Source organism: Lissotriton vulgaris, unplaced genomic scaffold, assembly GCF_964263255.1.
Source record: "Lissotriton vulgaris unplaced genomic scaffold, aLisVul1.2 SCAFFOLD_1951, whole genome shotgun sequence".
Taxonomy (NCBI): domain Eukaryota; kingdom Metazoa; phylum Chordata; class Amphibia; order Caudata; family Salamandridae; genus Lissotriton; species Lissotriton vulgaris.
The window spans coordinates 84,711-111,862 of record NW_028240779.1 but is presented as its reverse complement, the minus strand read 5'-3'; the positions used below and the strand labels follow the sequence as shown (position 1 = coordinate 111,862).

At 42.8% G+C, this 27,152-nt stretch overlaps 1 protein-coding gene across 1 annotated transcript in view; it reads left to right on the top strand.

Annotated features, from left to right (window-relative positions):
• Positions 1-27,152, top strand: part of LOC147672874 (uncharacterized) — a 282,596-nt gene that overhangs the window by 204,381 nt on the left and 51,063 nt on the right. Inside the window, exon 3 of the mRNA XM_086947958.1 lies at positions 17,322-17,512. Coding sequence (XP_086804084.1) covers positions 17,322-17,512 — 191 coding nt within the window. The remainder of the gene's footprint in view (positions 1-17,321; positions 17,513-27,152) is intronic.

Here is a 27,152-nt window from a genome sequence, read left to right as displayed (position 1 = left end):
CGTGTTTGCACTGTGTGTTTGTTACAGTCCTTTTGTTTCCCCATCCGATTTGTTTCAAGTTCCGTTTCGATTTCTTTCATGTGTCTGCCCATGGCGTTGTTTTCCCATGTTGATTTAAGATTTCAAGACACTTACTCGGATGCGTGATTCAGAAGGCTGATTGCTTCCATCATTTTGGCAGAGAGTTTTCACGGGTCAGTCCACGTTTGGAACTGACTCACAAACCAATACCTAGATCCAGTCCTCGGCGGCACCAATCCCCCTAAGTTCGGGTTTACCGAGTCCACAGCAAGGTTCTAGGCGGGAGAATTAAGGCGCTCTTGTGGTGGTGTCAGACCTTCGGCAGAACCACGCCGATATATATTACAACAATGTTTAAATCCCCAGGGGGAAAAAAAACGATGGTCACACCTGAAGACTCTGTTTCTGCTCCTTTATTGATGAAAAAACAGCGGCTTGTAGCATAGTTCTTTATCCATGTTGCCTGTAGATTTTGAGACATCTGTTCGAGCCTGTGATTCAAAAAGAAACAGTTTTTAATTATGTATATATATATATATATGTTACCTACTGGCGGTCTCCAGTACATAGTTATAGTTAGGACCTCGTCCTTATTCAAAGAGTGTTTTTCTTTTGCCAATATCTTTGGCGTTGTTTGACGAATCTTTGCGAAATTTTCTAAACTAATGTGGAGCTCCGGTAAGGTCCTTTCTTTGAAGTTTCAGGGTAATACGTCAAGCAGGGGCCAAGAAAAAAGGGGGTCCCAAAACACGTTTTCTCCATGTTAATTTCCATAGGACAGTTTAGACAAAGCTACAACCCGAACTGCTGCAATTAGTTACACAAAATCTGGGAAAAAGGTAGCTCTTGGTTCAGAAAGGGACCTTCTTGTTAAATGGTGTAAATCTGTTCAGCAGTTCAATTGCTGGTGACCACGGTGGATCCGCTAACACGCCCGAGAATGAGCTTGATTCTGATTGGCTGCCAACACTTCTAACCAGAATGTGTTGCCAGCCATCTATCAACTCGGTAGACCGAATCACAAGGAGAAAGGTTAAAACTGAGGAAAAGGGGGCAGAGTAGAAAAGTCCTGACCCCTAGCCCTGCTCATGGGGTTCCACAGGCCCCCCAAAAAAAGCAATTTGTTTTAATATTTTTGGCTAGATTCGCGCAGGGTGCCCGAATCCAGCAGAACAATAAAAAAACAACAAAGCGCAGGCTTCCGCGTCCCTTTTCTTTATGCCTCCGGGTGGGCTGGGTCCCGGAGGCAATGTTTTATTATGGTGCAGTGGCCCCCACAGCCACGGGGAATGCCTCCTCCCCGGGGCTTTAATGATAATGTGCAGGGGGCAAGCGGCCCCCTGCAGCCCCGGGGACTGCCACCTCCCTGGGGCTTTCTTATAGAAATAAGTGGGGGGCTCCTTCTCCCACACAGCCCCGGGGACCCCCAACCTCCCCGGGGCTTTAATAATGTAAATTAGTGTGGGGGCTCCTGCCCTCACTCTGCCCCAGGGACCACCAACTCCCTGGGATACACTGAAGTTAAGGGTGGGGGGCTCTTGCGGTCCCTACAAACCTCAGGAACTGCCACCTTCTCGGGGCTTCAATACAATTACAGAAGTGTGGAGAGGCTCCTGCCTCTCCCCACACTGCCCTGGGGACCAACACCTCCCCGGGGCACTAATTGTTCAAATATGGGGGTCCGTTGTGGCAGGGTGGACGCACAGCTCCCGCCCTGCCATTGCAAACTTCTGCTTTGCTTCATGGAAGCTAAAACAGTAAACCTGCTCTCACTTTCACGAAACAAAGCACAATCGCTTTTGGACAAGGGGAGGAGCTACATATAAAAAATAAAAATTTAAAAAAGAGGCAAAACCCCGGGGGATGGGGTGCCCGGGGCCGAAAAAAGTCTCAAGAGGGGGGTTGCACAGCCCACTCCTTTAAATGCTATTTTTTTGTATTAAAAAATTTGCCCATGCCCGGGGATGGGTCGCCAGGGCTGAAATCGGCCTCAGTAGAGGGGCCCCCTTCAGTATTAGAAAAAAAATGGGTCAGGCCCTGGTAGAAGGGACATATTAAAAGAAAGGGTGCCGCACAGCCGCCCCCTCTAATAATAATTTAAAAAAAGCAGAAGCTGGCATCTCCTTGAAGCCCCAGCCCCTCCCTGCACCACTGTGCAAACACGCTTCCTGGCACATTCTGGATTGGGGGATTAAGGCCCGTTGAAATCTAAGGCTCATTATAAGTCAACTAGCTCACCAGGTTCCTCCAGTAAACCCCACAAAGTGGGGTTGCTGAGAGATGGTCTGAGGCCACATACCTTTTTAAACCATTCCTCAAACGCGCCTCTTGGTGCATTGCTGGTGGGACGCTTGTAGTGTAGTTCCTATTTTTCCAATAGGCTCTGCTCATTGGAATAACATAAACAGCAGTGTAGACGTAGGACTGAGGTCATCTAGGTCTCTACTGACTATGTTAAACCTAATTTAGGTTTTGCCAGCTAGCTCAGAGGTCACTAGAAACTTTCGTGAATGAACAGGGAGGAGTGAACTTCCCTGATTAGACAAGAAGGAATTCAGTTTCTGACAACCGCATAAACATGACAACTTTGCTCCCTCAGAATAAAGAGTGTATCTCTAGAGTCGTGTGAAAACAATAGACAGCTATTTCATTCATTCAATCGTGCATACTGAGTGCAGAGAAATAGGGAGACAGGCGTTTTCAATAAAAGGTGTTATTTATTGAGCAGTCTTCTTTCTCATGCAAGAGAAATGAATTGACACAATTGCAATACTTATCATAAAGTAAAGTGCGTACAGTAAAAGTAGTATTATGAAATAATACTGTAAAAGCATTGATATGGTTTTTAAGCCATATGGTACTTTAAAATGGATAAAATATATACATACATAAAAACATTGACTAACGTACTCAAATGGTGCTTCTAACTACTCCTACCCCGGTGTACCTGACCTGTGCCTAATACTTGGGAAGGATTAAGTAAGTAGCAGTTTTAAGTTAAGTTGGTTAAGATTGTTTTGCCAAGAACCTGCATCAAGAATTCTCTTAAAGGTTTAGTCAGCTCCGTACCTTGGTAATAGAATGTGGGAGGTCTGGAATCTCTTTCTTCAGGACTTGATCCCCCAGCCACCCGCAAGGGTGGCTGGAAACACCGGAGCTGGATTTTCTCGGCTGGAGAAAAAGACAGCGTCTCTCTCAGTGCGTCAAAACGGGAGGGGCGGCTTCCGTGGGCTCTCGCATCAGCTGGGCTCTCGGGCATGTATATAGTCGCTCTGATCCAAACCACCGTGTGTTTGCTTAAGGCAACTGTTGGTATATTTATACCTGAAAGGTGCCGAGTTTGACGTAAGGTTGAACATAAGACGTCACTAAGAACTAACAGTTCTTTCTGGATTCCAGGAGTTCTTGTTCAAATCAAAACAAAAGCAGGGGGGGATTTCCCGGGCTGCTGGAGGCTTGGTTTGTTTAAAGAACGCATTGTGCTTTCTAGGAGTCGATGGGAGTAGCCATGCTGTGCTTTGGACTGCATGGGCTATTACTCAATATGGATATGATTCTTATGCCTTTATAAGGATATTATTGATTATAACCACATAATGGCATGAATCAGGAATATCGAATTAGGGTCCTAGATAGAAACACAACACCCACTCCACGGATTAATGTCCATCATTACTAAAAAACTAAGCAATAGTAAACATATAACGATGCATGTGTGTTTTCCAACCCACCCCAAAATACATATTTCGCATTTGAAATGGTATATGGTAAATACACGAAAATGAGTGTTGGTACTGTACACTTTTCAAGCAGTGTCATCATTCAGATAAATGCATATATATATCAGCTGAATGAATTGCAAAAATTACACATGAAATGGCTCTGAATACAGAAAAGAAAGTCGAGACCATTCTATCACATATTTATACAAAATGCTGTATATTTGCTAGAGGCTGAGGTAAAATATTGTCTCTAGTATCCTAAAAATAGAAGCTCTGTTCTCTAAGAATAGTTCTACTTTAAGCAGAGTACCATGTGCCAAAAAAAGGTAAATATTTTGGAAAAATGGACAAAAATATTTTCGCTTTCAGGGGAAAAATAGTTACAAATATTTTCTGTAGCTTTGTTTATCAAAACTGAAGGCCGAATTCAGAGTTCAGGGAACGCTGTGTGCTCATTGTTTTTTTAAGAGTTATTCTCGTTGACTGGAGAGAACATCATTTCAGACAGACTCGCATAAAATTGGTCTACAACATCAGGTGAAAGTTCGACCAAGTTCGAAAATACTGCAACTGTGCAGTTCTCTGGGTGATTGCTATCATTGATGTTAGGATCAGCAATGCTCACAGAAGGTTGTACCTGTTTGGTGCTGCTTTCCTCTCGTACCTCACCGCCACCTACTCGTAGCGGTGAAGTCTCAACGAATGCCGTCATCAGAATGGGTAGCCGCTGGGAACAACATGATGCATGAGTCATTACAGGACCTAGCAAAGTATCGATATCCATTGGTACTGCTGATGGTAGTGCAAGACAGACGTCCAACAAGCAATTCTTCTCCGCATAGCAGACATCGAAGCACAGGTACGATGCAATCCTGCCAGATCGGTCTGAATGAAAGAAACTAGGTTGTACTCAGATCTCTTAGCCAGGCCAATCCGAGGACCTTAGTGATACGGTCTCGGTATCGTATTGCTAGGATCGTCTCTTCCATCGTTGCTGGAGTCTTGTCTGTGGATTGGCTTGCCATATCGGAGCAGAAGGAACAAACATAAAATTCCTGCCACGAGTTCCAAGATTAAAGGTAGGCCGCCAAAGACAGAATGGACAAAATTCGGGAAGAAGCCCAGAACTGTTTCAAAGAATGCTAACAGTCCCGAAAAAACGGTCTTAAATACATGTGCGATGCCACTGGTATCAGACATGTTTAAGATTTGGCTTAACATTTCTACGAAATGCACGGGGCAATTTGTCAATAAATGGGAATGTATCTTTGCCGATGTCCTTGCCACTTGCAGATCAGACATTTCTTTGGATGACGTTAAAGGCACAGTTGTCTGTAAAAGAATAGACTTCATTCTGCTTAAAGTATCAATTTGAATAGAAGAGATATTCAAGGAAGGAATAACGCAGCCCCCATATCTGGATTGCTGTGTGGATACAATACTTGCATACAGCAAACGGCCCTGGACGTTACGGTCGTCAGATAGGCTTTTCCTGGCAGCATGCCACAACAGCTGTGGTCACTTATTAAAACGTAACTACCGTTAGAAAGTTGTCTTAAAAATGGCTCTATCTGTTTTGCAGGCGTGCCATGCAGGTGACAAGAAATGTTATTCGAAGACCCTTCGCAGGCTCCATTCAAATTAATACCTTGACACAGAAGTGTACCGCTTAGTGATTTTTTACAATTGTTACCACTAAGGAATACTTCCTTTTTCCCTTCACTATAACATCTGTGTGTATATGGTAAATCCCAGGTTGATTTGATGTATTTTTTACCCAACCTTTCATACTGGCCCGCAGGTATATACTCTTGGCAGTATTTAAACTGGAAAGTTGTTATTGGAATTGGAATCGTTCCGTAAGTTTTTCAATGCTCAGAATTGTATAGTCTGCTCCTTTTTGTGCCAAACTGATTTGTTTATCAGTAAGGTTAAAGATGCCGAATAATAACGTTGTGTTGATTAAACGCCATGGTACATAGCCTGAACGCAGATTTTGCAACGTCCAACCAAGCTGTACCATAGAACATAATTGAGACTGACCATGTTGCAACATTAGTAAGTCCGGCTCTATTATATCAAAAGCAGATGATACAATGCTGTCCAGTGAATATATTCTGGAGGACAAAGTCGTTAACCCATTGTCCACTACAGAAAGTGATTTTTCTAAATGTATACGATTTCTCGTATTTATTCTGCTGTTTCAATTTGCATTACTTTCCAAGCTTCGTTGTATGCAGCGTATATACCGGCCGCTATGAAACGTTTTTGACGCTGTTTGTGTGGTCCCAATATGAAATCACGCAAGTCAGCACCGTCTTTAAGTAAAGTAAAGTGTTGCTTAATTTCAGCCAGTGTGGATTTCTCTAGCCACTCAAGGCACAGTTTCCCTACACTGTATGTTGTAACTATCCCTGGATGTTGTCTCTGGGAGTATCTTGGGTCTGGCCTGGTCATTTTGAACCCCTGTGTTTTGTTCAGGAATCTATCTTGACAGTTATTCGTGTCTGTTGGCCAGATCAACCACTTTTTCCAATCAGGATGTGTTCTGTTTTGATGTAAAATATGGGATACGTCTATCTCCACATCTGTAGTGCTATCACTATCAGTTATGGGTTTCGGAATAGACAGTGTATTTAAGTCTTTTATCTTAGCTAGGCCAAGACAAGTAGTTTGTTGAATTGTGTCATTCAAGAATATCATTTGTTCTGGGATCATGCAGGCCCTAAATAATGCTTCTAGGCCTTGTACTTGCCAATCTTTGGAACCCCAGATCGTTTTTGTTTCAATGGTGTTTTTCCAAAATTCGAAACCAAATGTAGACATTTTGTCATAAAATTTTTAAGGATAAATCAATTTAGTATTTGTCAACATTGTTTTCATTCCTGTCCTAAATAACATTTTAAAATAAAACTTTTCTGGATCACTGGTATTAAACCCTGAGAAGTACTGGAATTTCTCATAAAATGTTTTCGAACCACCTTTTGGCGGAGTTGGACAGTGTTCCCATTGGTTATAAGATAAAACATTTCTAGGCTGAGCAGTTTTATGCAAATAGTGATCACCATAAGGATTATAACAGTATAAGTCTTCAAAATTCGATGAACCCTGTAAGTAAATTTGGCTGACATTACTAAATCTGACATCATATTATTAATGTTTTCAAAGTCCCAATCATCAGAGAAGGTACTTGGTGTCACAAAGTCACTTAATGAAACCTTAAACTGGTGTGGATATTTCAAGAGCTCAACCGGGCCAAAAATGTCATAATCAGTTCTGTCCCATGCTACCCCACCGGGTATTGGATTGGCTGAGATGTTTACTGATGACAGTTCTCTTTTTTCGATGTGGGAGGATGTGTGAGGCTTTAGGACCAAGTTGATGTTCTGACTTGCTGTGTTCATTGTACTATATTTTCCATATATGAATTTTCCCAAACATAGAACCATGATGAGCCAAAGCAGCAGAGTAAGTACACCTAACACAATCCAAAATTCAATCCATGGTGAAATCAGATATGTTTCTTTTAGTTGGTGAAAAAGTTCAATTACTTTGTCTTCGAAAGTTTTTGTTGGAGGCGTTTCTTCATGCTCGCTTGGATCTAGAGAGAAGTCGTCGAAGTTGATGAAGTATCCAGATGCAGTTCTGTCAATTGTTGGAATTATTTCCGGATTTTTATTTGCTTTTGTATTTTTCTTTGTTTCATTAGCATAGTCAGAGGCTACATGATTGTAGACTAGCGTTTCTTTACGAACTGTTGCAATTTGGGTTTCAAGAGGCACAAGTTCCATGGCATTATTGCATAGTCCATTGTTTTTCACTGCAGATTTATCAAATGTGATTAGTCTCTCAGTTTGAGCCTCTTGGATTGTAGCAAATTTCGGTATTCTGCTATTTCTTGGGAGTCCACTGGGCCTACTACTTATTATTGGCCACATGATTGTGGTTTTACCAAGTCGATGGATACAACTCTGTTCTCCTTTTTACCAGCAAGTGGCGGTAGTACAACTGATCTTGTTCCGCTGATAGCTAAGACAGGTACTGCTTTTCTGTAAGAAGGCCCAAATTCCTTCTTCACCGCGATCTTTTCTCTGACCAGATCCCCAATCTTTGGAATCCAGACAGGTCTTGCTGGGACAGGTGGTTTTTCTTCAGTGGCTGTTGGCTGTTGTTTCAACTTTATGTTACTCAGGTTTTTTCTTGTTTCATTTAAATCCTGTAAAACAGCCAAACTGTCTTTGATATCAAAGGATTTTTCTTCTACCACTGAAGTGTGACAATCAAGATCCTGAATGTGCATTCTAGTGCCGAACAATAGTTCTTATGGAGTGAGAGCTTTTAGAGAATTTCTTGGCAGATTATTAAGACTACGTTGGACACTTGTTAAATGTTTGACCCACCCATCACCCGAACGTAATACCCTCGCCGTTATAGATTGCTTTATGTCCCGGTCTTTCCTTTCCACTATCGCATTTCCCTCAGGATGGAAGGGAGAAGAGTACCGCAATGCAATGCCCATGCTGTTCATGGCCTCTTTGTAAGCTCGAGAGCTTAACGCAGGACCCTGATCAGAATGTAGCATGCCAATTACGTATGTGCCAATAAAGACTCGTAAATCTTTTATAACAGTTCTGGCGGTAGCCGAGCACTGGGGCCACATTTTTAAGTGAATTCAGTTTTAATAATTATGGGGACGCATTTCTCCGGCTGGATTTCTGCGCTATAGATAGCCTGATGCTCTCTAATAGTGGTATCTGGGCTGTTGGCTGGTCTGGTTCACAACTGCGATCTCTGTTGCATTCCTCACAATTTCTTGCAAAATAGTAGATATCTACGCTCATTCCCGGCCACCAGTACTTTGATTGTAATTCTATCAGAGATTGTAGGATCTCTTGGTGCCTCAGACCCAATCCTATGTGTGCTTCTTGTATCAAGAATATTCTCTGGTTCATGTTTGGAATTACTCTATCCCCCACTCCAGGGATTCGAGCAAACGGAACGGAGTTTGCATCAATTATGTATGTATTATTGAGTGGATAGTTGAGAGGTAATGCCGCATAGTCCCCTTTTAATGAGGCTTTTACTGCCAGCATGGTTTCTCCATCTATTTGTTTTTCTGAACGCTTTTCAGTGGCCACGGAAGCCGGTTGAACCGCTTCCGCGGGGGCTGTGTTAGCCAATGAATTCCCTGCAACGTGAACGCCATCACGTTGATGACTCAGTGCGTGTATCACGTGAGTCTTTTGTAGTTCTTTCTTTAAAAGAAGTACTGAAGTACTTGTTCCCAAAACGTTTTATGCTTTATTGTGGCACCTGTGTCATCTTTGTAACCATTTTTACTCCATGTCTGCATGTCACTGTTGTATGACTTGACGCAGAAATACGAATCACACACTATTAGTGTGGGGAATTCGCGATTGGCATTTTCAAGCGCCATCTTTAAAGATCTTATTTCAGCTCGCTGAGCTGAACAGTTTCTGAGTGATTCAGTTTTGGTGATCATCTGTTTGAATTTACCAGAGCGCCAGCGACCTTTAACAATCGCGCACGCTGCATTGTAGGATTTTTAATCTACATCGTAGTGTTGTGCGAATCTGTCCATATAGATTATGCAGGTGTATTGTTCCAGAGGCAGAATTTCGATTGACAGAGGATATTCTTATTCATATTCTAGATCATCTAGTTTTTTCAGTTTCGGGTCAAAATAGTATTTCACGTCTTCTGTAGCAAAATAATTTTCCCATTGTTTCCATTTTGGATCTAATGCCACTGTATTCAGATTACGTGGACTTGTTAATGCCTCAAGGGCTGATTCTGCTGTATAAACAGATATTCTCTTGCCTTGGGCTAGGGCTCTTTCTTTTGCTAAGGCAGTTTGAACCGCAGTAAGAATTTTTTCAGTAGAACTGACTTTCATTTCCGCTTGAGTGTACAAATGTGATTCGTAAGCTATAGGTACCGTTTCTCCCTCATTAGAGGTCAGGTATGTGAATTCGCATCTTCCTGGGATGACTCGGATTACAAGGTTGCGGATGTTTTCGAGAGTTTGTAATTTTGTTTTAGTTAACATGTCTGTTTGCAATGATCTCCAAATCTCTGTGTGTTTCTGAGTCCAATTGATTTGTTTGAAATCTGGTCTTATCAATTCATAGAGAGGTTTAACCCTCTCTGCATAATTTAGAATGTATGTTCTTCCGAAATTCAGGAAACCTAGTATTGATTGTAAATTCTTCAGCGTTTTTGGTGCTTGGAGTACAGCACATTTCTCTAAAAAATTGTCTGCCAGACTTTTGCCTTCACTTGATAATTCATATGCTAAAAATAGGACAGTTAGATGGGCAATTCGTGACTTTTTAAAGTTGAATTTGTAACCCTCTGATGCGAACCCAAGTATTATGGTGTTCACTCTTTTTAAGTGAGTCTCCAGGTCATCATCTGTGAGATAGATGCCATCGACATAGGATAATGCCTCATCATCATATATTTGTAGTAACTCTGTTACTCTTGCTGAGAATAATCCTGGGCTATTCTTGAATCCCTGTGGGAGTCGGCAAAATTGTTGATGCAATCCCATTATTGAGAAAGCGGTCAAATACCTGCTTTCAGGTGCAATGTTTTGACAGAAGAATCCATTAGAGATATCTAATGTTGTTTTATATTTTTTGCGCACAATGTTATTCATTAGTGCTGCACTATGTGAGTTTTGTACTGCAAATGTTTTACAACAGGAGTTAAGGTGTCTGTAGTCCAAAACTAGACGATATGAATCGTCTGGCTTGGAGACAGGAAACAAAGGATTGTTCATTTGTGAGGTGCATGTTTCAATCACCCCTTGATATTCAAGTTGATCTAAGATCTCCCTGACTTGCTTTTTAGCTTCCTGTTTAACTGAGTACTGCCTTTGTGTAGTGGGCTGATTTTTTAACCGGATTTTGTGGTGAGGAGAGTCCTCATCCCATCCTACATGATTTTTATATAAAGAAGGAGCTTGGGCCACTGCCCATTTTCTTGCCAATGTGTATTTTTTATGAATCAGAATATGATTTGAGAAGACAGGCATAATCATTTCTTCGCCATGAGGGCACTCCCTGACAAATTCTGGTGGCCAGTCTTTCTCAGCTAACAGGATGTCACAGCCTTTAGAAAGTTTCTCCCAAAAGAGACCTTTTATTTTCCTAGTTTTATCTCCCTCTATACGTAATGTTATTTCATATAGTTTATGTGGCACACAAACTTGTGTGTCTGCAGTTTCCACCTGAATGTATTCATTCATGTCCACTGTCTCCAGAAGATTCATCAGGATCTTGCGAGTTATTGTCACTTCTGCTGCGCTGTCTAGCATTGTCTGGGCCCACTCTCCGTTTTTCAGTTGTGTCCTCAGAATTCTCGGCATGTTTAATTTTAATACTTGCTACCTTCTTTCTGGGAAATTGTAATTTTTTATTCTGATGAGCAGGTTCCTTGTCTTTGGACTTGACGTGCTCTTCTTTGTGTTCTGATCGTCCTCTTCTTTCCGATTTCTGTGAGGAAGTCTGAAAAGATCGAGAGGGACGTGCATCAACATCTTGATATCTATCAGGTTTTTCCAAATTATCCCTCTTTCTAAGGTTGTATCTTTTTTCAGAGGGCTCCCTTTGGGGAGACTTGTCTTCTCGGCCTGGAGATCTTTCTCTCCGCTGAGGAGACCTTCCTCTGGACTGGAAACGTTTTTCCCTGGAGTGGATTGTTTATTACCATCCTAACTCTTTTTTGGAGTTTTGAAATTATTTTTAATAAATGTTTTTTCAGGATTTTCAGTTAGTTGGGGTTTTACCGGTTTCCCACCCAAACTATCTCTTCCTAGTTCTTCATAGGATTTTTCTATGATTCTGGCGAGTTCAAATGGTCGGTCTGCTATATCTGTTTCCTTCAATTTCTGGAGGTACTTTATATCATCTCTTGCCAATTAAACAAATTCTCTATATGCCTTTGTTAATTCTTTTAGTTTAACTAGGAGTTATTTGCTTGACATTGTTTCAATGTCCAGGTGTGTTGCGTAGCTGGCTAGAACCGGCCCCATTGCTTCTGGTCTACCTAGTGGATCGAGCCTGGTGATGTGATTTTCAAAGACCGACTAGACAACAACGCCCACAACAGCAAGGAATTATTCAACATCGTCAAAGAATTTACCAACCCCTCAGCCAACTCCAACGACATCACCCCCTCTCAAGCCCTCTGCGACTCCCTAGCTTCGTTCTTCCACAACAAAATCGCAGACATCCACAACAGCTTCGACAACCGACCCGGAGACCAACCCGCCCAACCTTCTGCAGGACCTTCACCCCCCTTGAATATCCTTAATGACTGGAACCCAATCTCCACTGAGGACACCATCCGCCTGATGAACTCCATTCACTCAGGATCCCCCACAGACCCCTGCCCTCACCACATCTTCAACAAAGCAGACTCCATCATAGCACTACACCTTCGAGACGTCATCAACTGCTCCCTCAACTCCGCCACCTTCCCGGAAAGCTGGAAACACGCAGAACTCAGCGCCCTTCTGAAAAAACCCACAGCGGACCCCACCGAACTCAAAAACTACCGCCCTATCTCGCTCCTTCCACTCCCAGCCAAAGTCATCGAGAAAGCTGTCAACAACCAGCTCGCCACCTTCCTCGAAACAAACAAATCCCTCGACTCCTCACAGTCCGGCTCCCGAGCCAAACACAGCACGGAGACCGCCCTCATCGCAGCAACAGACGACATTCGAACTCTCCTGGACAATGGAGACACAGTCGCCCTCATCCTACTCGACCTCTCCGCAGCCTTCGATACAGTCTGCCATAGCACCCTTCTACAGTGCCTCAGAAACATCGGATTACAAGGAAAAGCACTGGAATGGATCACCTCCTTCCTCACCGGTAGAACTCAGAGAGTCAGGCTCCCTCCTTTCAATTCAGAGGCCTCTGAAGTCATCTGCGGCGTGCCGCAAGGATCATCACTCAGCCCCACCCTCTTCAACGTATACATGAGCCCCCTCGCAGCCATCGTTCGCCAACACAATCTCAACATCATCTCCTACGCTGATGACACACAACTGATCCTCTCACTCACCAAAGACCCTAACACCGCCAAAAACAACTTACACGAAGGAATGAAAGAAGTAGCCGAGTGGATGAAGCACAGCCGTCTGAAACTGAATTCAGACAAAAAAGAAGTCCTCATCTTAGACACCTCCCCCTCCGCCTGGGATGACTCTTGGTGGCCAGAAGCCCTTGGAAAAGCACCCATCCCGACAGACCACGCACGGAACTTGGGCGTCATCCTGGACTCCTCACTCTCAATGACCAGACAAGTCAACGCTATCTCTTCATCCTGCTTCAACATTCGTCGCATGCTTAAAAAAACTTTTCGCTGGATCCCCACCGAAACTAGAAAAACGGTCACTCACGCACTTGTTACGAGTCACCTGGACTACGGAAACACTCTATACGCCGGTTCCACCGCAAAACTCCAGAAAAAACTCCAACGCATCCAGAACGCCTCAGCCAGGCTCATACTTGATATCCCACGTAAAGAACACATCTCTGGTCACCTTAAAAACCTCCACTGGCTTCCTGTGAATAAGAGAATTACCTTCCGCCTACTAACCCATGCACACAAAGCACTTTACGATCTCGGACCCGATTGCCTCAACACACGAATGTCTTTCTACTCCCCCTCCCGTCAACTACGTTCCTCCAACCAAGCCCTGGCCACTGTTCCCCGCATCAACAAAACCACCATGGGAGGTAGATCCTTCTCCTACCTGGCAGCCAAGACCTGGAACTCTCTCCCCACTCACCTTCGGCTTACTCAGAACCACCTAGCATTCAGAAAGCAACTTAAAACTTGGATATTCGACAAGTAATTTTCCCCTCCTCAAGCGCCTTGAGACCCTACGGGTATGTAGTGCGCTATATAAATTTCTGACTTGACTTGACTTGACTTTAAACCAGAGCAGGTGCTCTTGGTAATTTAGTGGGATTTAAATGTCTTCGAAAGGAGTGTATTCATCCAGAGGGTCCTCTATTTTGTAATAGTGGAAGTCTTTTGTCACAACATTTGCTGCTGGAAAATGTATCCATGAATAGAATACCTCTGTCTGCCGATATTCATGTGCCTCTACCACGAATATGACTGTACCTCGTGATGTCAGACCATTTTCTATAAGTTTAAGAGTTATAGTACTCCTTATATTGACCGGAATGAGTATAGCACTCGGGTCAGTTTCTTGGAGACTTGTGTTTTCCTCTAAGAGTCGAGTTGCTAGGGCTTCTCTTTCTCTCTCTTCTTCACTTTCTGTCATTTTACTGACTGAAAGTTTTTTGTTGCAGATCGAGTTTCAAGGAAACAAAGATTAGGTGCACAATATTTTGGAACACTGTATCCTTCAACGTTGACTAAACCAAAAACTAATACATAGGATTCTTATCCTACTAAGTTCCAGCGGATATTGACCTTTCACCCACTCCAGATGTCTTTTGGAGTTTTTATGGGAAAAGGGGTTCTGTGTGAAAAAGCACGACTGAGTTACTCTAGTGTCTTGCGTTAGATTATCGCCTTACCAAACGTTGGGCGCCATGTAGTGTAGTTCCTATTTTACCAATATGCTCTGCACATTGGAATAACATAAACAGCAGTGTAGACGTAGGACTGAGGTCATCTAGGTCTCTACTGACTATGTTAAACTTTATTTAGGTTTGCCAGCTAGCTCAGCGGTCACTAGAAACTTTTGTGAATGAACAGGGAGGAGTGAACTTCCCTGATTAGACAAGAAGGGATTCAGTTTCTGACAACCGCATAAACATGACAACTTTGCTCCCTCGGAATAAAGAGTGTATCTCTAGAGTCGTGTGAAAACAATAGACAGCTATTTCACTCAGTGAATCGTGCATACTTAGTTTCACCAGAGTTCAGAGAAATAGAGAGACGGGCGTTTTCAATAAAAGGTGTTATTTATTGAGCAGTCTTCTTTCTCATGCAAGAGAAATGAATTGCCACAATTGCAATACTTATCATAAAATAAAGCGCGTACAGTAAAAGTAGTATTAGGAAATAATACTGTAAAAGCATTTATATGGTTTCTTAGCCATATGGTACTTTAAAATGGATAAAATATATACATACATAAAAACATTGACTAACGTACTCAACTGGTGCTTCTAACTACGCCTACCCCGGTGTACCTGACCTAAGCCTTATACTTGGAAGGAGTAAGTAAGTAGCAGTTTTAAGTTAAGTTGGTTAAGATGGTTTTGCTAAGAATCTGCATCAAGAATTCTCTTAAGGGTTTAGTCAGCTCCATACCTTGGTAATAGAATGTGGGAGGTCTGGTATCTCTTTCTTCAGCACTCTATCCCCAGCCACCCGCAAGGGTGGCTGGAAACACTGGAGCTGGATTTTCTCGGCTGGAGAAAAAGACAGCGTCTCTCTCAGTGCGTCAAAACGGGAGGGGCGTCTTCCGTGGGCTCTCGCATCAGCTGGGCTCTCGGGCAAGTAGATAGCCGCTCTGCTCCAAACCACTGTGTGTTTGCTTAAGGCAACTGTTGGTATATTTATACCTGAAAGGTGCCGAGTTTGACGTAAGGTTGGACATAAGACGTCACTAAGAACTAACAGTTCTTTCTGGACTCCAGGAGTTCTTGTTCAAATCAAAACAAAAGCTGGGGGGGATTTCCAGGGCTGCTGGAGGTTTGGTTTGTTTAAAGAACGCGTTTTGCTTTCTAGGAGTCGATGGGAGTGTGTATATGTAAATATGTATAAATTATGTTTTTTGATTCTTTAGGCGGAATCTTGAAAGCCCTAGTCCTGATGAGGCCTGGAAATTAAAGGGGCTGAAATGCATCTACACTTTTGTTGAAGGCACCATTTAAAATGTTGACAATATAAATGAAAATTAGAAGGAGTACAAAAATAATAGAGGCTACAGAATATACTTCACATGCTCCTGTTATTTCATGGTGATCTATTCTTGTAAGGAATGTCTTTTGTTGTACATGATTTGGAAGCATACTTTTGTTGAGAAATAAGGGCGAAGACATTTAAAAGGTTCAAAAAATATATGTTAATCTGTCAATTTTGTAAATACAGTTGTTTGTATCGAGTATATTGGGTATGTATATATATATGTATATATGTACTAGTTGTGTATATATATATGTTTAGAAAAAAACGGCATATATTCATTTTTAAAGAAGATGACTAAATAAACAAAACAAAGCTTAATTTTTTGTAAACTCTTTCTGGGTTGCCATTATTTGAAGACGACTAGAAGATACACATTTTGTGGAAGTGAGTAATTCTAAGTAGGAAGGGATAATATGTTGTATCGCTATCTGTTGATTGATTAGTGTATTATTTCCGAGGCATTATTTACGTTATTGATTATTGAACTTTACCCAGATGCTGTAGGGTTACTTGGGTTACCCACCGTATAATGACATCAGCAATACCTAAGCTCCACTTACCCCCTCACAAAAAACAGAAATAATTATTCTGTGCCTAGGTAATTTCTCAAATATGGACCTCTGCCCAAAATGGGTTTGTAAAAAGAACTAATAAATCCTGTAGGGGCTGTAATCAAGTTCCGGAAATAATAATGCACATCATTTGCATCAGACCAGCTTTGTTAACAGAAGAACAATAACTCTTTCGGCAATCCTTTAATATACTGGGAGTGTGGCCCTACCGTCAGACATTTATTGCGTCTTTCAATGGAAGTAATATCAAACGAAATCTGCCGATGATCAAATTCCTGAGACAAGTCATAAACAAACTGCAACAAAAATAAGCTAAATGAACTTTAGCTTCCCCCATGTATATCCTTCTTGGCTTCATTTTAATGTATATGCTTTGAGATGAGTTTGTTTCCCCTAATGTTCAATGAGTGAATTTGTTGTCAGAATCGGTCATATGATAATGTCTTCAACTTAGATTTAAGACATCTTTTTGACATAATCAGAAATGCAAACTTTTATTGTGTTCATTTTTTGCACATGTAATGTTTTTTATTTACCACAGGAGTGATTTAAGACCTAATTAACTTCATATCTCATGGACAAACTTTCATTGGCAGTGGCCGAGAGGAAATAACTCCCAACGTAGATCCTAAACTTTTTAATATGTGTGTTTGATGTGGCTCAAAGACGATAGGTCCCATCTTTTTACCTGGCTTATTTTATCCTTTTTTATAGGGTTTCGTTTCTGTCCTTTGTATTGTTGATGATTTTAATTAATCAAACAATAATCTATTGCATTGATCCTAAAGAAAGCAATTATCTGCAAAACTGACCATGGTTTTGTGTTTGATCTCATTCAGACGGGAATTGGATGTTCACGCTCTAGACCCAACAGGTCGAGTATTTTAGAGTACATCTCCAATGCATTTCTATTAAACAGACACTGTATGTTGTGCTCTCAAGCACAACATTTTATGGGGCTCCCTACTTCTGTCGCTTTGGAGCTGGGTTTCCTCCACATCAGTATGATGACATGATGAGATATGTCAGGCAGATATGAGGGGAATAATGATAATTTCATATTTTCTGCTTTCAGGACGCTTTTCCACACAGGACATCCCTGTTCCTGCTCACTTAGAGCCCTGCCCCATGGACTGGCTCCACAGTAGAAACAAATGTTATTACTTCTCGACAATGTATAAAAAGGAAGGGGACTGGAACGAGAGCCAGAGATTCTGTTCCTCGCACAACGGGACCCTCGCTCTCTTCGACAACAAGGATCAACTGGTAAGGGCATGAAACATATGAGCAGTACATATAGGATCATATTGGACCACTTAACCCTCAGTGAAAGCTATGACCCCCCTTGTTGTAAGGCAATAGATTAATTAGTGGGGTGGTTGTGAGACTGCACCAAGTAATAATACCACTATTCTGTATCAGATCCAGTTAGAGTTCTTAAAATTAAACCTTAGCTCAGAGTTATTACTTTTTGCAAGGGGTTTGTAAATCACTGCAATATGCTCAAAAATGTCATAATTCACTGTTTTCCACTCTTAGTTGGAGACTATGAACCTCAAATGTGAGGGTGAGGCCCAAAGTCCATGTTTCAGGCCCACCACAATGGGCCGGAGATCGAATGCAGGGGCAGGGTTTCTTCCTACTCAAACTTTTATATTCAATCTCAAAAACGTTTCTGGTTTTTATTCACCGATGGTCTTGTGCAGCTTGAATTTAGCATTGGAAATGACGTCTACAGCCAGTTTATTTTGACATGCTGAGTTGGCAGTTTAATACCTGCCTTTTTTTGTCACTGCAGTGGCAGCATAATTAAGTGCTGCAGTCCACTAGTGACATTTACCTTTCTAGCCCAGGGTGCACTTCATACCAAATCCTGGGGTGGTTGTGGGAAAGTTAGATTGGTCAATCAGTTCAGTTCATGAAGCTTTATTCGGTACAAAAGAATTGACCATAAAAGCACATATTAAAAATACATGTACGGAAAACATTAACATTTGTAAAAAGTGTGATACAATACAGACCAATATGCTAAAATATCATACTTTTACGTATACTGATAGATTTGATTAAAAACATGGCAGTATAAAAACAAATGTCAGCAGATTTCATATTAAGAACAAGATTCATAGCCGCATCCACTGTACATATCCCATATTTAACAAATAGAGGCTTTAAATATAGTATTCGATAATTCTGGTACAGTTTGCATATAAGTAAAAAGTGCAAAGTGCTCTGTTTCGATATGCCGTCACACTGACACGGTCCTTTAGGGTGTTGCTTAATGTTTGGCAAAGCCACTAACTCATGCACAATTCCGGACCTGAGTCTTGTTAGAACAAATTTGTGCGAGGTCCTCGTTACCTGCACAAGGTAGGGTGGGAAGCCTTCAGTGAAAGAATATTTATTGTAGAAAGAAACCGTTGTCATGGAACGACACAAAAAAGTCCTCTTGTTTGCCATGTTGTCCATGAATAATGCTTTCATTTCAGGTTTCAGTATAGCCAATGCAGCCTCCGGGTCGGCCAAAACATCAAGATTAAAGATTTGTGAATAACAATCTACAACATATCTTATCCACGGGATCTTCCTATACATGTCCAGTGAAAGGCAATCTGCAATTATAGATCTATTTAGAGTCTTTCCATCCTCAAGCCAGATTGAATGCCATAGCATTAGTGGTCTCAAAGTTAAAAGATCATTCAGATAGTTAATGTCTAGTTCCCGATGGATCAGTACAGTGGCTGCTGAGGAGGGCAGACATAGGAGTTTTTTTAGAAAACAATTTTCCTCAAGCTGCAATTTAATGGCACTACTATAGCCCCAGATGGCCGCCCCATATAATGCAATGCTGGCACATCTAGCTTGGTAGATTTGTAGCATATCTCTTGTCCGTCTATCCCCAATTTTAGCCACAAATTTAAAAATACAATGAGCACTTCTTGCCATTTTATTACTGACATTATTAAATTCATTAGACCACTTTCTATCATGGGAAAAGGTTATTTCAAGATAGCAAAAGGAATCTACTGATTGCACCTTATTACCATCAATGAAAAAGGCAGTGGATTTCTTGTTTTTTACTCCACACGTCATGGTATGTGTCTTATCCTTATTGATGAGTAGATTCCTGTCCCTAATAAACAGTGAAAATCTATCCATCAATCTTTGCAGGCCCAGTGGGGTCCTAGAAAGAAGCACGGCGTCATCAGCATATAATAACACCGGCAATGACACATCTTTCAACCTGGGAGCATCTGCTTGAATACCTTTTAAAATTACATCAATCTCATTGATGAATAAAATAAACAATAACGGGGCTAAAACACAACCTTGCCTTATGCCACGTCGCACACTAAATTTGGGGGTACATTCTCCCTTGGTTCCAAAACGCACACAAGTGTGCAGTTTTTTGTACAACCTAGCAAGGAAGAAAATAATACCCTCAGGGGCACTCATCCGCAGCAAAGTAGGCCATAAAATTCCGTGATCAACCATATCAAAGGCGCTGCTTAAATCAGCAAAACATAAATATAAGGAGCTACCTTTGGCTTCAACATATTTCCCAATTATGAGTTCAAGATTCAAACATTGGTCCAAAGTGCCCCTACCTTTCCTAAAACCAAACTGACTTTCGGACAAGATTGCCTTATCTTCAACCCACTCCTCGAGCCTGACTAACATGACTCTGCTCATAACCTTTATGGAGGAGTCCCAAAGGGAAATAGGGCGATAATTCTTTGCTTCAGACCGATTGCCTTTTTTGAAAATAGGAATAATGATTGATTCCCCCCATGTAGTCGGAGCTTCAGTGCAAACTGTTGCATTAAACACATTCGCAAGGAGGGGGCTCCAGATCTCGGGGATTGCTTTATAAATGTCTATTGGAACCCCGTCGGGTCCTTGGGCCTTTCCCCCCTTGCTTGCACGAATTCCTATCTCGACCTCGCCCACCGTAAAGTTTAAAGGTAATATGGGCCAATTGCATGGGGTGGTGGTTAAACAGCTATTTGAACCAAATATATTGGAAAAATGCATTACCCAACAATCACTAGTAACATTGGAGCTCAATACCGGGGAATTATCATCTCTCAGGAAGGGAGAATTAACCGTAGCCCAGAATAAAATATTATTGTGAGTCTCTGCCGCTTGGTTTAATGATTCTCATGCTTCCTGCTGTAACTCTCTTTTCCTCTCTTTTAAAGCTGATTGGTATTCTGCTCTTCGTTCAATTATTAGAGTAGTGTTCCTAGGTTTAATGGCCAAGGCCTTCTTTAGCTCTGTTAGTAGCCTGGTGCAGATATGGTTGAACCAACCATGTCCATGGCTAATTTTATCTCTGATTGGTCTAGTAAACCTTGCATCAATTAATGTATTAATATTATTAAAAGCAGTTAAAACACATTCAGACCCAGTATTGTTTTCAAGGATTAATGAGATGTCAGCTAAACAATCAGAAACAATGTAACCAATTAATTCGTCAGCTTTATCCCCAACCCATTTAACTCTAACACCATTGGGTCTGTGGGGTTCTATGTTGGTGATAGTATGGCCCACAGAGACAGGGCTCTTGGACCATAGCGAACATTCTAAAACAATATAATTGTGGTCGCTCAAAGATGTAACTTCAATCCTGGGGATTTCACAAAAGGGGGTGATAGTTGATGACACAATAACATGATCTATCACAGAACTTGTCCTCCAGTTTTTAAAAGTAGGGATGGTCATCCCATTAACATCTTTGGCAAAGCCCATAATTTCTAGGTCATAGTTACTAATAAATGTATACAAACTTTCTCCGTAGCTATTATGCCTAAAATGAAGGTCTACTTCACCAGCATTGTTAACAACCCCACAAGTTTCTGAAAGGTCAATTCGCATAAAGAAATATTAAAATCTCCTAGCCATATAAAATCAAAAGAAACATTACATCGGTCCGTTAATTCATCAATAGCAGTTCCTAAGTTTTCAACAACGGATATCCTACTATCATCAAAAATATTATTATAGTAGTTAATTAGAAGGACTTGTCGACCTTGATCATTGTGGAGCCACAATAACTGCGCGTCAGGACACACATTTGAATATTTCACAATCCTAATATTTTTACTAATCGAGACCAGGATTAAGAGACCACCTTTTGCCCTCCCTGATGCAGAACTAACTGCCTGTAGATTAAACGTAACAAACCCTTCAAATTGTACATCCTCCTGGCACCAAGTTTCCTGGAAACACAAAATATCATGCGTGTTGATAAAATTCTTCCAATACAAGGTCTCCTGTTTGGACTTAAGCCCAGCTACATTCCAGCTTACAATTGAGATGCCGATCGGTTTATTAGTACTGGTATTAAACAGAGGGACATTATTACCTATAGAAACCATATTCGTGCTGTCCCCTAGGGCTACAGGGCTAATACATCTTTCTTCACTTTGTGTCTCCACATTGTTGGGTTCATTGTCCGGAATAGAAACACATACAATGGGGGCCTGGGCAGTAGTCTGTTGACACAAGGCACTAACCCCTGTCCTAGCAAGTCAGTCATTGGAATCCAAAAAGCTTAATGCCTGGAATCTGTTATGGACAGGGATCCCGAACCCCATAAAATGGTTAGGTCTGGGATTTCTATTTCCTGGTAATTGAGGGGGGGGTTTTAATTAGGTGGCTATAGAAGAAACCTAGAGGCCGTACACTTATTCTGTCTTCCCCGGGGATTAAGGATCCAGCCCTTAATAAAGCTGTGGCCGCATGTTGAGGGTGTTTAAAATTAACAATAACACAGCCACCCCTGAAGTTTTGCTAGACGTACCTATCCAGTCAACCCTTCTGGTGGTTAGAATTCGGTCTGAATAAGTAATTGGAAAGCCACAGTTATTATGTAGCCAAGAGACCGTTCTGTTTTTTAATGAATGGTGAGATTCCAGTTGGGGTCTAGCTGGATCAGTCTCATAAGGAGGGACATTCATCAAAACGGCCACATAGGGAGCACAGGCTGGTGCTAGATTCATAGGGCGTTTCCGTTTAGTTGGTTTCAGTGTACCCTGCTCGTTAATACTAGGCTTAATCTGAGAGGAACTGGAAATTGGGTTTGTAGATAATGAGACTGGCATTACTGGTTCATTAACTATTCCCCCACCCCCCGGTGGGTAAATTAGCAGGTAATGTGGGAGAAACTAAATTGACGGTGGTAGGCCTCGACTATTCAACCAAGGCTATCTGCACGTCAAGCAACCCACCTAATCTATTTACTTCCAAAGAAAGCTGATCCAGCTTGTCCACCAAGGGTTTAATGATCTTATCAACCTTGGAGTCAAAGATGCTTATTAGAAGATCAAACTGGTCAGAATTCATAAAGGGGGGGGCATTCTTGGTAGTTAAGTCCTCAACCCCAGAAGAGGTTTTAGTTATGATCTCTCCTCTTTTTTAGGTCTCGGCTTCGAGACCTATTGTGACTGAGTTCACTCTCAACGGAGCCAGAGCGGTGAACGAGCGCCGATTGCATCTCGTGGACGCGCACGCCGAGCCTCCTGGAGCCGTGCACGTCTCTTGCTCTTCACCCTTCCGTGAGTGCTTCACACTCACGGAAGCACACACTCACGCACGCACGCATGCACACACACACACACACACACACACACACACCCTCCCTCTCCCTCTCTGCCCACTCCCTCTCTGCCGCCCCCCCTCGACCCCCACTCACCGGGCTCTTTCCCTCGAAGCGGGTCAGTCATGGCAGCAGGCAGACTGGGTGCCTTCTCCAGGGATCTTCAGCTGATGTGCACGCCCACGCTGCGTCTCGTGCGCGCCCGCCACGCTGTTTCGCGCCCGTTGATCCTCAGCTTGTTGCTTACAGCCAGTGGGTTGAACTTGAATGTACTCGACAAAATATCCTTATATAACTAAAAAGTGAGCATCATCTTCATCTCACGTTTGTAAAGGTAACCATGAACACCAATTGTGTTAAAATATATTGAATACGATAGATCACCTTCCACTCTCCCATACATATACTTTAAATTCCTTATTCATATTATTAGAACAAAGCAACGCAGAAGATAATTTTTTGTTGTCTGTGGGTGGGGAGATGGGGTTAGCACTCTCTGTCCTCTTTTCCTATCATTGACTCTTTGGCGCCTATAGGAAAAAACCAAGCTGCTTATACTTTAGAGGAATTCTGCATAAGGATTATTATAGTGTGAGTGCAGAGTGCGCACAGTTCAGAGTGCGCAGAGTGCAGAGTGTGAAGTAGTGAGTGCAGAGTGTGAGTGCAGAGTGTGAAGTAGTGAGTGCAGAGTGAGTAGTAGTGAGTGCAGAGTGAGTGAGCAGAGTGTGAGTGCAGAGTGTGAAGTAGTGAGTGCAGAGTGAGTGTGCAGAGTGTGAATGCAGCGTGCAGAGTTGAGTGCAGAGTGTGAGTGCAGAGTGTAAGTGTGAGTGCAGAGTGCAGAGTAGTGAGTGCAGAGTAGTGAGTGCAGAGTGTGAGTAGTGAGTGCAGAGTGTGAGTAGTGAGTGCAGAGTGTGAGTAGTGAGTGCAGAGTGTGAGTAGTGAGTGCAGAGTGTGAGTAGTGAGTACAGAGTGCAGAGTAGTGAGTGCAGAGTAGTGAGTGCAGAGTAGTGAGTAGTGAGTGCAGAGTAGTGAGTGCAGAGTAGTGAGTAGTGAGTGCAGAATAGTGAGTGCAGAGTAGTGAGTAGTGAGTGCAGAGTAGTGAGTAGTGAGTAGTGAGTGCAGAGTAGTGAGTAGTGAGTAGTGAGTGCAGAGTAATGAGTGCAGAGTAGTGAGTGCAGAGTAGTGAGTAGTGAGTGCAGAGTAGTGAGTGCAGAGTAGTGAGTAGTGAGTGCAGAGTAGTGAGTGCAGAGTGTGAGTAGTGAGTGCAGAGTGTGAGTAGTGAGTGCAGAGTAGTGAGTGCAGAGTGTGAGTAGTGAGTGCAGAGTGTGAGTAGTGAGTGCAGAGTGTGAGTAGTGAGTACAGAGTGCAGAGTAGTGAGTGCAGAGTAGTGAGTGCAGAGTAGTGAGTGCAGAGTAGTGAGTAGTGAGTGCAGAGTAGTGAGTCCAGAGTAGTAAGTAGTGAGTGCAGAGTAGTGAGTAGTGAGTGCAGAGTAGTGAGTAGTGAGTGCAGAGTAGTGAGTAGTGAGTGCAGAGTAGTGAGTGCAGAGTAGTGAGTGCAGAGTAGTGAGTGCAGAGTAGTGAGTAGTGAGTGCAGAGTAGTGAGTAGTGAGTGCAGAGTAGTGAGTAGTGAGTGCAGAGTAGTGAGTGCAGAGTAGTGAGTAGTGAGTGCAGAGAAGTGAGTGCAGAGTAGTGAGTGCAGAGTAGTGAGTAGTGAGTGCAGAGTAGTGAGTGCAGAGTAGTGAGTAGTGAGTGCAGAGTAGTGAGTGCAGAGTAGTGAGTAGTGAGTGCAGAGTAGTGAGTGCAGAGTAGTGAGTGCAGAGTAGTGAGTGCAGAGTAGTGAGTAGTGAGTAGTGAGTGCAGAGTAGTGAGTAGTGAGTGCAGAGTAGTGAGTAGTGAGTGCAGAGTAGTGAGTAGTGAGTGCAGAGTAGTGAGTGCAGAGTAGTGAGTACAGATTGCAGAGTAGTGAGTGCAGAGTAGTGAGTGCAGAGTAGTGAGTAGTGAGTGCAGAGTAGTGAGTGCAGAGTAGTGAGTAGTGAGTGCAGAGTAGTGAGTAGTGAGTGCAGAGTAGTGAGTAGTGAGTGCAGAGTAGTGAGTAGTGAGTGCAGAGTAGTGAGTGCAGAGTAGTGAGTAGTGAGTGCAGAGTAGTGAGTAGTGAGTAGTGAGTGCAGAGTAGTGAGTAGTGAGTGCAGAGTAGTGAGTAGTGAGTGTAGAGTAGTGAGTAGTGAGTGCAGAGTAGTGAGTGCAGAGTAGTGAGTGCAGAGTAGTGGGTGCAGAGTAGTGAGTGCAGAGTAGTGAGTGCAGAGTAGTGAGTGCAGAGTAGTGAGTAGTGAGTTCAGAGTAGTGAGTGCAGAGTAGTGAGTGCAGAGTAGTGAGTGCAGAGTAGTGAGTAGTGAGTGCAGAGTAGTGAGTAGTGAGTGCAGAATAGTGAGTAGTGAGTGCAGAGTAGTGAGTGCAGATTGCAGAGTAGTGAGTGCAGAGTAGTGAGTGCAGAGTAGTGAGTAGTGAGTGCAGAGTAGTGAGTAGTGAGTGCAGAGTAGTGAGTGCAGAGTAGTGAGTGCAGAGTAGTGAGTAGTGAGTGCAGAGTAGTGAGTAGTGAGTGCAGAGTAGTGAGTAGTGAGTGCAGAGTAGTGAGTGCAGAGTAGTGAGTATTGAGTGCAGAGTAGTGAGTAGTGAGTAGTGAGTAGTGAGTAGTGAGTGCAGAGTAGTGAGTGCAGAGTAGTGAGTGCAGAGTAGTGAGTGCAGAGTAGTGAGTGCAGAGTAGTGGGTGCAGAGTAGTGAGTGCAGAGTAGTGAGTGCAGAGTAGTGAGTGCAGAGTAGTGAGTGCAGAGTAGTGAGTGCAGAGTAGTGAGTAGTGAGTGCAGAGTAGTGAGTAGTGAGTGCAGAGTAGTGAGTGCAGATTGCAGAGTAGTGAGTGCAGAGTAGTGAGTGCAGAGTAGTGAGTGCAGAGTAGTGAGTGCAGAGTAGTGAGTGCAGAGTAGTGAGTGCAGAGTAGTGAGTAGTGAGTGCAGAGTAGTGAGTGCAGAGTAGTGAGTAGTGAGTGCAGAGTAGTGAGTGCAGAGTAGTGAGTAGTGAGTGCAGAGTAGTGAGTAGTGAGTGCAGAGTAGTGAGTAGTGAGTGCAGAGTAGTGAGTGCAGATTGCAGAGTAGTGAGTGCAGAGTAGTGAGTGCAGAGTAGTGAGTAGTGAGTGCAGAGTAGTGAGTGCAGAGTAGTGAGTAGTGAGTGCAGAGTAGTGAGTAGTGAGTGCAGAGTAGTGAGTAGTGAGTGCAGAGTAGTGAGTAGTGAGTGCAGAGTAGTGAGTAGTGAGTGCAGAGTAGTGAGTAGTGCGTGCAGAGTAGTGAGTGCAGAGTAGTGAGTAGTGAGTGCAGAGTAGTGAGTAGTGAGTGCAGAGTAGTGAGTGCCGAGTAGTGAGTAGTGAGTTCAGAGTAGTGAGTAGTGAGTGCAGAGTAGTGAGTAGTGAGTGCAGAGTAGTGAGTAGTGAGTGCAGAGTAGTGAGTAGTGAGTGCAGAGTAGTGAGTAGTGAGTGCAGAGTAGTGAGTGCAGAGTAGTGAGTGCAGAGTAGTGAGTAGTGAGTGCAGAGTAGTGAGTGCAGATTGCAGAGTAGTGAGTGCAGAGTAGTGAGTGCAGAGTAGTGAGTGCAGAGTAGTGAGTCGTGAGTGCAGAGTAGTGAGTAGTGAGTGCAGAGTAGTGAGTAGTGAGTGCAGAGTAGTGAGTGCAGAGTAGTGAGTAGTGAGTTCAGAGTAGTGAGTAGTGAGTGCAGAGTAGTGAGTAGTGAGCGCAGAGTAGTGAGTAGTGAGTGGTGAGTAGTGAGTGCAGAGTAGTGAGTAGTGAGTGCAGAGTAGTGAGTAGTGAGTGCAGAGTAGTGAGTGCAGAGTAGTGAGTGCAGAGTAGTGAGTGCAGAGTAGTGAGTGCAGAGTAGTGAGTAGTGAGTGCAGAGTAGTGAGTGCAGATTGCAGAGTAGTGAGTGCAGAGTAGTGAGTAGTAAGTCTAGAGTAGTGAGTGCAGAGTAGTGAGTAGTGAGTTCAGAGTAGTGAGTAGTGAGTTCAGAGTAGTGAGTAGTGAGTTCAGAGTAGTGAGTAGTGAGTGCAGAGTAGTGAGTAGTGAGTGCAGAGTAGTGAGTAGTGAGTGCAGAGTAGTGAGTAGTGAGTGCAGAGTAGTGAGTAATGTTTGCAGAGTAGTGAGTAGTGAGTGCAGAGTAGTGAGTGCAGAGTAGTGAGTGCAGAGTAGTGAGTGCAGAGTAGTGAGTGCAGAGTAGTGAGTAGTGAGTAATGAGTGCAGAGTAGTGAGTAGTGAGTGCAGAGTAGTGAGT